At 38.1% G+C, this 13,086-nt stretch overlaps 1 protein-coding gene across 2 annotated transcripts in view; it reads right to left on the bottom strand.

Annotated features, from left to right (window-relative positions):
- The window catches only part of LOC110980020 (E3 ubiquitin-protein ligase znrf2-like), a 33,949-nt gene that overhangs the window by 13,213 nt on the left and 7,650 nt on the right, over nt 1–13,086 (bottom strand). The window contains exon 3 of one of the 2 annotated variants that reach the window (XM_022236282.2): nt 4,125–4,230. In XM_022236282.2, the coding sequence (XP_022091974.2) occupies nt 4,125–4,230 (106 nt within the window). Of the gene's footprint in view, nt 1–4,124; nt 4,231–13,086 lie in introns of those variants that run through there. The other variant, XR_015425638.1, reaches the window with a different exon arrangement.

The following is a 13,086-nucleotide window of genomic DNA, read 5'->3' as shown; positions in this document are numbered from 1 at the left end:
ATAAGAAGGGTTGCTGGCCCTATCAGGTTAGTTCACCAATGAAAATGCAGTATGGTGTGGGTATTTCCAACCTGATAAATGTGCACCAATTCAATTTTGTTACTGTGAGGCAAAGGTGTTTCACTGGTGTTACACTGATCTGTTAATTCATTAAGGAAAGCTTTGATGTACATTTACTTTACATGGCATTTTCAATTGTTAAAGAGGCATATTTTGTAGCCTGAGTGGGAGCAGTAAATCCATCCCTGTGAATGTAATGAGTATGAAGTACAGGGGTAGTTAATAGCACTACAGCAGTATTTGTGCTTTGCTTGATGACGTTGCTCTAACGCATATTCTGATGGCTTCTGGTTGATGCCATGTTTCGAATAAATAAGTGTTTATTTTATAGGTCGCTGACGCCAGTGCAGTGTAAAAGATTTTACTATTCTGCTAAATTTATGAACGATGTTTATTATTGTAACATGCGCAGGTGTCTTAATGTGTTATGGCCTCTCATTTCAATAAAAACATTTTCACGAATTGACGTACTCGTATGTGGTGCTGTTAACTCTGAAATTTTAAGGCAGTTGACGATGACGTGTGTCAGTAGCCTAATGTTTGTTGATTTACATGCTTAGACCATTCAAGACAGCATGGTTTTAAAGTAAGGAAGAAGTAGGGGACTGTGCCTTAGCAAGGGCGACTTTGCTGTGTGCATGTGCATAATGGTGTAGCTAATCCACATTGTATCCAGGTTATTTGCATATCTGTGTGCCAAGTTGTTACAGATTGATGACCTTTGTGCTTCCCGTGTGTAAGGATGGATTGAACTTGGTAGACCTCCACCAGGAAAAAAGTTCTAAGATTGTTTTTGACAACTGACTAGATTAAACAAAATTGTGACATGACAGTGATATAACATGGTCTAAGACTTTCACTGAGCTTGCCATGGAGTTCTAATTTGGAGGGATCTGGGAGAGCATAGACAGTTACATTTTGAGGCGATAGGGGTTTTTTCCGTCCAGGTTCTAGCTCCCAAGGATGCCTATGACAGCAGCTAGTCACCAATAAATCAAGATTCTGCTGTAAGCAACAAATATCCTGACTCTCTTGGTCTTCATACCATGCCCAGTGCTTGGTCCATTTCACAGTAGGACCAAGCCTCCTTATGGCATCCTACTACACCGTATTAAATCTATCATGAGTTCCTGCAACTTGTTTGTTGTGGCAGGTGATAGAATAAAATAGATCTCCATATTTACTTGTGTACGTTAAATCATGTGACCCTTGCTGCCAGTCAAAACCAGTCAAAATCAAAAGTGCCTTCTTGTTTAAATTTGGTACAAGATATAAAATTGCTTTAAATTATGTTAGTCTCTAGCCAAATGGTATTTTTCATATCATATACCAATGACTCAAGTGCCCTCTCGTGGCAGGTTGAAAACCTCCAAATGAATAATAAGGTGATGTCTAAGGCGAAGTTGTTTGAGCTGTATGCGCAAAAATTTGGGCTGATGATGTCATCAGGCCAGAAGTTAAGGTGTGGCCATGATGAATTTTCTTAGACACAATTTTTCAATGTATGAGAACACTTTAAATTCCTTTTGGCTAAAGTCACTGAAAAATGCACTTTGTTGAACACTGAGGGCACTGTTGCTATGTCATCCTAGGAAGACAAACATGTACATGTAGTTCACTGCACAGGTTTTTCTGTTCAAATTGTGATCCCAGAATGTATTTTAATACTGAAAACATTTCTGAAAAAGGGATTTACACTTAATACTTATTGCTATGCATATGAACAACAATGAAGCAGTAAAGAAAAGAACATTTGGTGGAGCGAAATGCACAGAAATGTAGAACTTTTTGTGTACAAACTAATGCAACACTGAGGCTTTCTTCCTGGGATGACATCACATCTTTGTTCATGCATTAAACAACCTCTGAAATAATGAAACAAAAATTAAAAAGTAGATGGACGTTGTGTTTGTTGGTACACAAACACTGAGCTATTTCGGGAAACTCTTTCGGCTGGAGAAAGAAACAAGACTGGAATCGGCAGCAATGAAACAATGCTCTTTAAGTCTACAGTACTACTCCAGGAGATGTACTGATTTAAATGTTGCACTTCAGAAGATATGATTGAAATGATGCACCTATAATTTTACATGACTTGTCACTTAATGACATCATCATCACATGTCATCATATGACACTTCCCTTTCTATCATCTGCAACATTTCAACCGAATCAGACATGTACTTCAGGAGATATAGTGATTTCAATGGTGAACCCATAATGCCACGTGACTTGTCATCATATGACGCCATCATCACGATGTCCATTTTAAAGCTTTGAGTTTGACAAGCATGTACATGTACGTGTATGCATGTGCTTGTTGAACCCAAAGCTTTAAAGGAAAAACTGCTAGACAAAAGAAATGTGGTTAATGCGTCATAAGCTTTAATTGTAGTGGAAGAATAAAGGCAATATTTATAGGTATATTGGATTTTGATACATGAAAAAGGGCCCCATTTGATTTTCCAATATAAAAAATATTCTGGTTTCGATAATTAGCATGATATTGAACAAGCCTGGATGCAATCACATTATAATGATGCCATCACATGTGTTATTATAACATTTTGAATATTAAAAATCCATTGAAGTTGCACACAGTTTCTCGGGGCATCTTTTACTACAAGTTCCTTTGATATGAAACTTTAACAGTACAATATAGGCTTCTTAAAATTTGGGTCACTTCATGATGAAGTAAAGCTACATGTACATACTGATATGAGACATCATCTTAAATGTTATATTATACACTCCTATCTACAGATTTACAAGACTTACACACAAATGTGATTATTCATGAATACATGACAGTTCATGAATACTGCAAAAGTACAGAGACACATAAACTCAAACTTGCAAACACAAAAGCCCTATGTTCTGTTCTCAAACAGACATGGACCTCTACATGTACGGTTATTCTTCTATGCTTTGTCTATTTTCCCTATTTATTTTTCATGGCGGGTTCTGAAACATTTATCATTAACCACTCCCTATCGGGCGACCCGTTTTCGTGTACATAGGCTTTATATGCAGAGCCGGGGAGCCGGGGAGCCCCGGAACTGGGACAAAAGAGTTGGGCCTTATAACAAAAGACCATGCTCAGCACAAAAGACTGAGCTGCTGGGCATTACCAACTTTTTTTTGCTCTCAATAGTGGAGATAATCCAACCTTGTTTTGAAACAGTATATGACAGTTTGAGGCATTTAGAGCGAGTGGATTACCACTGGGGACAAAAGCTCTCCACCACTGCAGCGATGAGCCACACAGCACCGCTGCACGCTAATCTGGCCCCTATTGAAAAGAGGTCAGTAGTGCACGGTGCCGGTTTCGGGAACAAAAGAATCTTAGGTAACACCGCACAATCTGGGCTCTTTTTCCAAGGCTGCAGGCCTGGCTGAAACATTCAGGAGTCAATGAATTTTACCTGTCAGCTTTAGAGTAGTGCCCAAAGAATCCTTCATTTTGGTACATGTATAAACGGCCATTAAATGAAATGATGATTTTTTGAAGAATTTTGAAAACAGAAAACTTGAAAAGGACCTGGCATGTTGTCTTGCTCAAGAAAAATCCACCCGGCAGGAAGTGGTTAAAGTGTATTTAATTTCAAATGAATTTCTTGCGCATTTTGCTCAGTGTGAATGGATGAATAGATCAGTATGGAAGGCTGAATTAGGGCACTCAACCATAAATATCAAGTAATTTTAAACACAACTTCCTTCAGTTTTCCGACCTTTCAAAATCAGAGATTCAGGACCAACAGAAATTTAGAAAGCAGTAAGAAATCATCTTTTGTTCTTGCTCTTCCCAAAAAAGTTACATGCAAGTGACTAATTAATGTTGGATATCACTTAAGTCAGCAGAGTCACAGTTAAGCAAAGCATCATTCTAATTCTCGCCTCTCTTTGTGACATTATTGTTCACAATTAAATGCAATATATTTACATCTGATCACGGTTGGAAAGGCCAGTTCATTCACACAAATGTGAATCAACGCTTCAGGAAAACCATTTGACATCAAAATTACCAGGCCTAAACAGAATAAAATCAGTGATATTACACAAACCTTTTATGATAAATACATAGGCACGGTAGTCTAGCTATAGTGTCTCCCTGCTGCATATCATCAAGGCATATGACACACTCACCAGCATCCACTGACAGTACATCCTCTGAAATAGAAACAAATTTGATAAAAATGACAACAAAATTATCTACATGAATATATTTCAAAATTCCAAGTGTCCTAGATTTATTCCAGTGGCTTGTTTACATTTTGTTAATAGAGCCCGAAGGTACATTGTAAAAGGTCATGTGATGAGCAACCAGACTCCTAACATGACCAGCCTATCAGATTTTACATAAGGTCACCCTATCACACTCTGTTATTTTTGGAACAACGATTTCTAACTGAAACTGTCCAGGGACCAATCAGAATTTTATCTTTGTTCTTCAGGTGAAACTGTGGAAATATTGCCTGAATATTGGTAAAGGGAAGATTCCATGTACGACCTTCACATCAGGCATTATGGTACCTACAGGTACATGTAAGTCCCTTTGCTTGTGAACTTTTCTTTTCCGATCATGTGCTCAAGTGAGAACAAGAATGTATCTCTAAGGGTACGTTCAGACACTGTTTTAATTCCCTTAGAACAGTACAGGTAGCAGAACTCAATTTGGAGTAACTTTTCAGTTGGAACGGTGTCTAAAGGCTTTCACTAAGTTACATGTATGTGGAATTGGTTTTAACTCGACACTAAAACGGTGATTTAAACCACTCTGGTGGGTGGTTTTAGCACTAAACTGAAACAGTTTTAAACTTTTGTATGTTGTTTGAATGGTTTTAGCTAAACGCTGCCTGTTTTAGCCAGTGCAGTTGACCCAGAGTTACGTAACACGTTTTCTCTTGTGTGCTTTCATTCGTAAACAGCGTGGTGGTCCAGCATCTTGCAGGCATGCAAACACAGCATGGGCTACCATGCACGCAAGGAAAACACAACTCTCTGTGACACCCAGGAGCTTTGTGACCTTTTATGGTGCACACAAACGCTACATTACAAGTCGAGGGTACTTTAACATCACTGTGACCTAAGGTTGTGAAAGCTCTCAAACGAATGCATAAAGTTGCTTTCACCTTTTGTCACATATAAGTCATGTACTATTATGTACCAGTGCTTGATTGTTACTGACTGTGGTTCACATTTTCACTCAGACATCTCTAATTTCTTTAGTTGATCTGGGCTATATGTACATGTACAGCAGCTGTAGGAAGCAATACATGCCAAAGTTTCTGATCTTGACAAAGAACCGGTCTATAGTGTGTTGAGCAAATGGCAGTCTTATAAATCCCAAGGTGCCGGAGAGACCACTGTGCTTCATCTTTAAATTCCACCATGAAAAACATGTTGTTTGGTATAACAACAATGAAAATTGAGCTCATGATTCATTGTTTTTCATTAACCAATATCCAGATACCTTTAAACTATACGAATCAATGAGCTACAAATTTGTTTGAAAATGTCTTTTCCTTGCTATTTACCATTAAAACAGAACTTACATGTATGTATCTTAAATGTAGTTCCAGCAGAAAGCGTGTCCTTCAGCAAATGCATTTACTACTATGCAAACTTGATTTCTTTGGTTGCACTTGAACATTTAATATTATATCCGTCATGTCCATTATGTTTATTATTATGACCACCCCCCGTGGCCAGTAAACGTTTTATTTTTTTTGGCACATTTTGTTGGACTTGACATTTTTACTGTGACAAATCTTAGTCTGGTTGCAACTTCTCATTCACGGGGTGGGAAACACAACATTTTACATTTTTGGAATTTCTCCTAAAAATCCTCCAGAGCTACAAATCAGAAAAAGATAATGTAATACTCTGTAATTAAATGTTGGAGTCAATATGAAAACAACAAAAGATCAGGGTTCTGCCCAGGATGGTTTTAGTGCCGGCAGGACTATCTAAGCGGAGCGCCACCATCGGTTGGCGCGGAGCGTACCAGAAAATTTTTGGAATCTAAAAGCCCCCAGATGGCCGGAAACAGTACTTTCTGGGTGTTTTCAGCTGTGTATACACAGCCTAGAATTAGGGATCTCATGTCTGAAATTTCTGAAATTTAATAAAAAAATTGAAAATTTGTAATTTTGGTAAACTAGGATGAGGTGATAATTTTAGACGGGCAATTGAATTAGAAAAAAAGAGTAGAAATAAATATTGATTTTATTCTGTAAATCCTTAAATATTGAATTAATTTCTATCTCTATGATGCCCATAATTTGTCATTGCTATTCAAATCATTTTTCATTTTTTTGTGTGTGTTGAAAATAAGGCGAAACATGCAAAATCTTGGCGGAATATTTTCCTTATTTTCTTTGTACGAAAGTTCGTACAGTATGCATATGGGATAACGACATTCATAAATGTGTGCAGGGATTTTCTGAACAGTCATTTTAAAGTCTACATGAACATAATGTAGATTGGCCATTTGCTTTTCTGACACATCTGGCCATGTGTCACGTGCATACTGAGCGCGTGTATCTTCCCATATGGAACTCGTTTACGGAAAAGGCAAAATCATGCTGTTACTTTTGAATAAAAAAAAAATTGCGGAGTTAATATTTTCACCGTGGGATAAACAACAATTAACGAATGCGGTACAATCGTTGGTTTAAAAAACGATCGCAGTGATCGTTTTATGCAACATTGAGCAGAAAATACATGCACCGAGTGTTGCTAACCGTGGTCGGCGCGGCGAAAAACAGTCACGGTCGATTGTCAGTTTTGCAAGTACATGTAAAATTGTTTTTCTGCCAGATTTTTAAGTGTTTAAACGAAGTGTGAATGGGGTCATTTGCAATTTTGTCTTTCTGAAAGTTAAGCCACATTTTCTTTTCAAGTTGTGGAACTGGGTAAAATGCGGAACTGGACAAACAACGCTGTACATCATGGAGAGGGGGTTTTCCGATCTTCGTGCACTGAGAGCATTGCATATGCAAGCCTATGTGTGGCCTTCCAACCAATGGAAAGATTCATTACGCACTGTACACGTGGATTGCGCGTAACAAAGCCTCCTATTGGTTCATGTTAATATTTGGTCCAGATATGTTGCATATGCACGTACGTGGGTGCGCAGACGATATGCATGGCAGTGCAAAGTGAAATTTACGAAAAAATTTTATGGTTTCTTCACGATCGATCCCTCGCCCAAGATGCTATTTTATTTGGGTTCTTATCGGGAATACGTGCCGGTCGGAAAAGTTGATTTGGCAGATTGTGGCGGTCAGCAATTCTGCGTGCCGGTCGGGCCCGACTGGCGCCGACCGGCAGCGGCAGATCCCTGAAAGATGATGTAATACTCTGTAATTAAATGTTGGAGTCCATATGAAAATAACAAAAGATGATGTAATACTCTGTAATTAAATGTTGGAGTCAGTATGAAAACAACAAAAGATAATGTAATACTCTGTAATTAAATGTTGGAGTCAATATGAAAACAACAAAATATAATGTAATACTCTGTAATTAAATGTTGGAGTCAATATGAAAACAACAAAATATAATGTAATACTCTGTAATTAAATGTTGGAGTCAATATGAAAACAACAAAAGATAATGTAATACTCTGTAATTAAATGTTGGAGTCAGTATGAAAACAACAAAAGATAATGTAATACTCTGTAATTAAATGTTGGAGTCAATATGAAAACAACAAAATATAATGTAATACTCTGTAATTAAATGTTGGAGTCAGTATGAAAACAACAAAAGATAATGTAATACTCTGTAATTAAATGTTGGAGTCAATATGAAAACAACAAAAGATAATGTAATACTCTGTAATTAAATGTTGGAGTCAGTATGAAAACAACAAAAGATAATGTAATACTCTGTAATTAAATGTTGGAGTCAATATGAAAACAACAAAATATAATGTAATACTCTGTAATTAAATGTTGGAGTCAATATGAAAACAACAAAATATAATGTAATACTCTGTAATTAAATGTTGGAGTCAATATGAAAACAACAAAAGATAATGTAATACTCTGTAATTAAATGTTGGAGTCAATATGAAAACAACAAAAGATAATGTAATACTCTGTAATTAAATGTTGGAGTCAGTATGAAAACAACAAAATATAATGTAATACTCCGTAATTAAATGTTGGAGTCAATATGAAAACAACAAAAGATAATGTAATACTCTGTAACTAAATGTTGGAGTCAATATGAAAACAACAAAAGATAATGTAATACTCTGTAATTAAATGTTGGAGTCAATATGAAAACAACAAAATATAATGTAATACTCTGTAATTAAATGTTGGAGTCAATATGAAAACAACAAAATATAATGTAATACTCTGTAATTAAATGTTGGAGTCAATATGAAAACAACAAAAGATAATGTAATACTCTGTAATTAAATGTTGGAGTCAGTATGAAAACAACAAAAGATAATGTAATACTCTGTAATTAAATGTTGGAGTCAATATGAAAACAACAAAATATAATGTAATACTCTGTAATTAAATGTTGGAGTCAGTATGAAAACAACAAAAGATAATGTAATACTCTGTAATTAAATGTTGGAGTCAATATGAAAACAACAAAAGATAATGTAATACTCTGTAATTAAATGTTGGAGTCAATATGAAAACAACAAAAGATAATGTAATACTCTGTAATTAAATGTTGGAGTCAATATGAAAACAACAAAAGATAATGTAATACTCCGTAATTAAATGTTGGAGTCAATATGAAAACAACAAAAGATAATGTAATACTCCGTAATTAAATGTTGGAGTCAATATGAAAACAACAAAATATAATGTAATACTCTGTAATTAAATGTTGGAGTCAATATGAAAACAACAAAATATAATGTAATACTCTGTAATTAAATGTTGGAGTCAATATGAAAACAACAAAATATAATGTAATACTCTGTAATTAAATGTTGGAGTCAATATGAAAACAACAAAAGATAATGTAATACTCTGTAATTAAATGTTGGAGTCAATATGAAAACAACAAAATATAATGTAATACTCTGTAATTAAATGTTGGAGTCAATATGAAAACAACAAAAGATAATGTAATACTCTGTAATTAAATGTTGGAGTCAATATGAAAACAACAAAAGATAATGTAATACTCCGTAATTAAATGTTGGAGTCAATATGAAAACAACAAAAGATAATGTAATACTCCGTAATTAAATGTTGGAGTCAATATGAAAACAACAAAAGATAATGTAATACTCCGTAATTAAATGTTGGAGTCAATATGAAAACAACAAAAGATAATGTAATACTCTGTAATTAAATGTTGGAGTCAATATGAAAACAACAAAAGCATAATATTCTTAATTTTTTGGGATGAAAAACACAGATGATAGCTGGGAATCAAACTCAGGTGGAAGCATAGCATGTAATCAATGTAATTTCAGTGTTTACCTAAAAAATAGTTTTGCAAATTTTCACTTGCATACAAGTAATGTTGGTGATAGTACAGTCGCCAGGCCCCTTAATTTGCCACTTACTGTGAAAACCAATCAGACTTGACAATAAGTGGTGAAATTAGGGACCTGGTGACTACAGTCACTGACGTTACACCAAGTTGCACAAGTCACTATCTTTCGGGGATTTTTAGAACTAGGAGGTCAGTTTTTGGCACTTCACAAGGAATTTCTCGTTCAGCCTTCAGATCAGGCATTTTTTCAGTTTCTCTTAATATGCTTGGACATAATTTACAAGGACTGTATTGAAGGTGGCTATTTGGTGGCCAGAGTGAGAGCCATAGGAAAGGTCAATGAACTAACAAAAAAGGGGGATTTGCCAAACTATCTACCAGTGAAGAATACAAGGTTTACTTCAGCAGGAATGAATACAGACATGAACAAGGTGTTGGATTCCTAATCCACAGAGACATCGTAAACACTGTCATGGATTGCCACTCATTCTCTAGCAAGCTTATTAACATCCGCCTAAGGGCAACCCCTTTTCAGCATTACAGTTATACAAGCCTATGCCCCAATAACTGATTCATGATGAAAATATCATTGAAGAATTTTATAACCAACTATAAGATATTAAAGACCAATCTCCAAAGGATATTTTTATTGTCCAAGGTGATTAGAACTCAAAGGTTGGAGAAGAACACACAGTCAAATCAGCAAGAGATCAGCTGGCACTCTAGCAATGTTGAGAAACTGAGGGATCCAGATGTGGTACAGACATTCCAAGCTGGAAGAGGAGGGCAATTCGCAGCTCTCACCATAATTGCTGATGAAGACTGTGGGTTGTGGAACGTTGTTCAAGGAAGTGAAGATCAATGTAACGCTGCTCTATCATCCCAGGTAAAGTGCATCCGCCACTTTGTTGTTGGACCCTGCCATGTGGATCGTCTGCCGGTCAACTGCATGATCCCTTGTCCTTTCCGTTAATGTGGCTTTGGTTGGCAGTATGATAAAAAAGAGGCAAGAAAGCTGCAAGATATACTCAAAGACGGAGATGACATTATCATTCAGAATCCCTAGCATGACTGTAGTTAGGTCTGGATGGAAAGGAGAACTCTCCATTCCCATGATAAGAGGGGAAGAAATGAAATAGGTCAGAGACCAAGACAACGACTTCATGTCACCTAGATCAAGTTAGTGCCAGTCTTATCGAGCAAGGACTTCCTAACAGAGGGTTTGCTATTCATATGCATAAGTTGTCTTTAGCGGCAGTGTATAACACCTGAATACGCAGAAGGGTGTTGAAGACGTTCATATCAAATTGAAGGTAGCCGTGTCCTGTACCCAGCGTAGCCGCCAACGCCCCAACTGTGTCAGAAAACTTTGATCATTTTCACACTCACCTGAAAAATAAAGGGCTGGCATAGAGCAGTCAGGTCACAAGATGTTTGCAATACGAATAAGTGAAGGAACGGTCCATAGCAGCACACTCTAAGAAGAGTACTCATCCTAGTACATGTTAATAACCTTGAAGGGAGGTAATTGCGAGTAACTCAAAGAAAGGATCTCCATGGACAAAAAAATCACTTCAATATCAGAAATCATGCTGAGATTTAATAACAGAAAGTATTCAATTCAGAAATGAAAAGGACCTGACACAATTCTTTCACTTCATTTCAATCATGCCGAGCATTATTGGAAGAGAAAGCTTGCGACACTGTTGCATCAAAACAGGTGACTCACAGCAGGCCTACTTTTGATGGACCTCGTAACAGTCACAGTAAACAGATTTTGGATGCGCCCACCTTGAAGTGAACACATGCTCCGACAGTGTGTGTAATGGTAGCCCACACGACAGCATTTGTGCTCAACGTAAGTGGAGCCACACAATGGTCATTCTGCAGATCACAAGGTTGTACGTGGTGAGCTGCAGTGGAAATAGATTTGTAAATTTCTCCCGCACGGCCCCTTGGGGAAACCCTGGATTACGGTGTGCCAAGTGGTGCGTAAAAATCCCACCGGATTGAAGAACGTTCGGTTCAGATGGCTGGGGATGCGGACTGGAGAGGCGCAGCGGTAGGTCTGCGTCACAATGACAAAGTCACCGGGACAGAACTGAAAAAGATAGAAAGACTGCCTGGAAAATGCAATTTGCTCATTCCTGTCTGGGTGCCCGGTGACGTAGTCTCAAATGCTGGTAGGTTTAGACTTGTAACAGTCATTAGAGATCACCAGGTAAGGCATGGACTCACTTCCCTGTGGCCTAGGTGGGCCTACCGATGGCAGCAAGAGCAGCTCCAGAAGGCTGTGATGGAGACTCGGGATTGGGTCCGTGTACCGATGGTGTATTCACCAGGGCAGCGATCTGGGAAGTTGGCCTGGAAAGTGCTATCATGTGGATTATGTCTGGATGCCCACGCCATAGATATGTCAGAGATTAGGTCGCATTTGCATGTAACAGCCGCCTGGAAAAGTGGGGCAGTGGCTCATGTTCATTTGAGAAAGGAGCCTGATGGACTCTCACAATACATATAATTATATTATAATTATTATCATATAAGTATAATTGAAGACAGATGGGTTGAGCATTGATAATACAAGGTCATATTTATGACAAAGAATTTATTTTTTATTTAATTATCATAACTGATAACACAGGGAATTTGTAAAGTTCCAAGGACCTTGTTACAACAGTGTTCCACTGTGTTCAACAGTGTAGAGGTCTCCGAGATGTTCTTCTTGAAGGCCCTGGATAAAGGGAAGGCAACAAGGAGACGCACAGCGTGTGTTGCCCAGCATTGTATACACCGGGGCCACTCCAGATTACAAGAGGGAGCAGTCCGCTAAGGCGAAGAGCCTACTTCACAAATGGGAGCCCTGTAACAAGAGTATCTGAAGACGTGGGGCGGTCGATTGACTGGCACGGGCGTAGTTGATGTTTTCCTCCGGAAGGGAGGCTGACGGAGGATCCAGAATCTGGAACATGTCATAGGCGGTGAGGATGCAAATGAAATTGGTGTCATCTTCACCTGAAGACACAGTCACCTTGCTTCGACTGAAGTAAACCGAGTTAAAGTCAAGAGCCGCGGGTGCCCTGTAGATTGGTGGGTGGTTAAACAGAGGACCGTCAGGTTGGAGTGGACTCAGACATGTGCCAAGTTCTGGCTAGAGACTAAAATATCTCCACGTTTGAATGATCAAGTGGGAGTTTTGCAAAAATTGGCCTGGAAAATTCCAGTCATGACATGTAGTTTAAACAAATCGTGACTGATGTCCTCCTCTGGCAAAGCAGCTAACAGCAGGCCAGACACTTGAATCATGTTTCAATGAGAAGACAAAGGTGGCAATCGGGCGGAGTGAGGGCGCTGATGGAATTAAATTCGTTCTTCTCGGAAGACAATGCTGGTTGCCCGGTCAGGGACAAGCAGTGCCTCATTCTGAGCCATGCGCAGTTCCGTGGGGAGTGGCCTGCTCCTGGGGAGTGCACCCGGCTGGTGTGATTCCAGTGTGGAACCCTGCCCGATGTAATCGTGGCTCGTGGATGGAGAGGGAAGAAG

This window comes from Acanthaster planci, linkage group LG06, assembly GCF_054643075.1.
Source record: "Acanthaster planci isolate LZ-2023a linkage group LG06, COTS_SCS, whole genome shotgun sequence".
In the NCBI taxonomy this organism is placed as follows: domain Eukaryota; kingdom Metazoa; phylum Echinodermata; class Asteroidea; order Valvatida; family Acanthasteridae; genus Acanthaster; species Acanthaster planci.
This window is presented reverse-complemented; position numbering and strand designations above follow the sequence as displayed.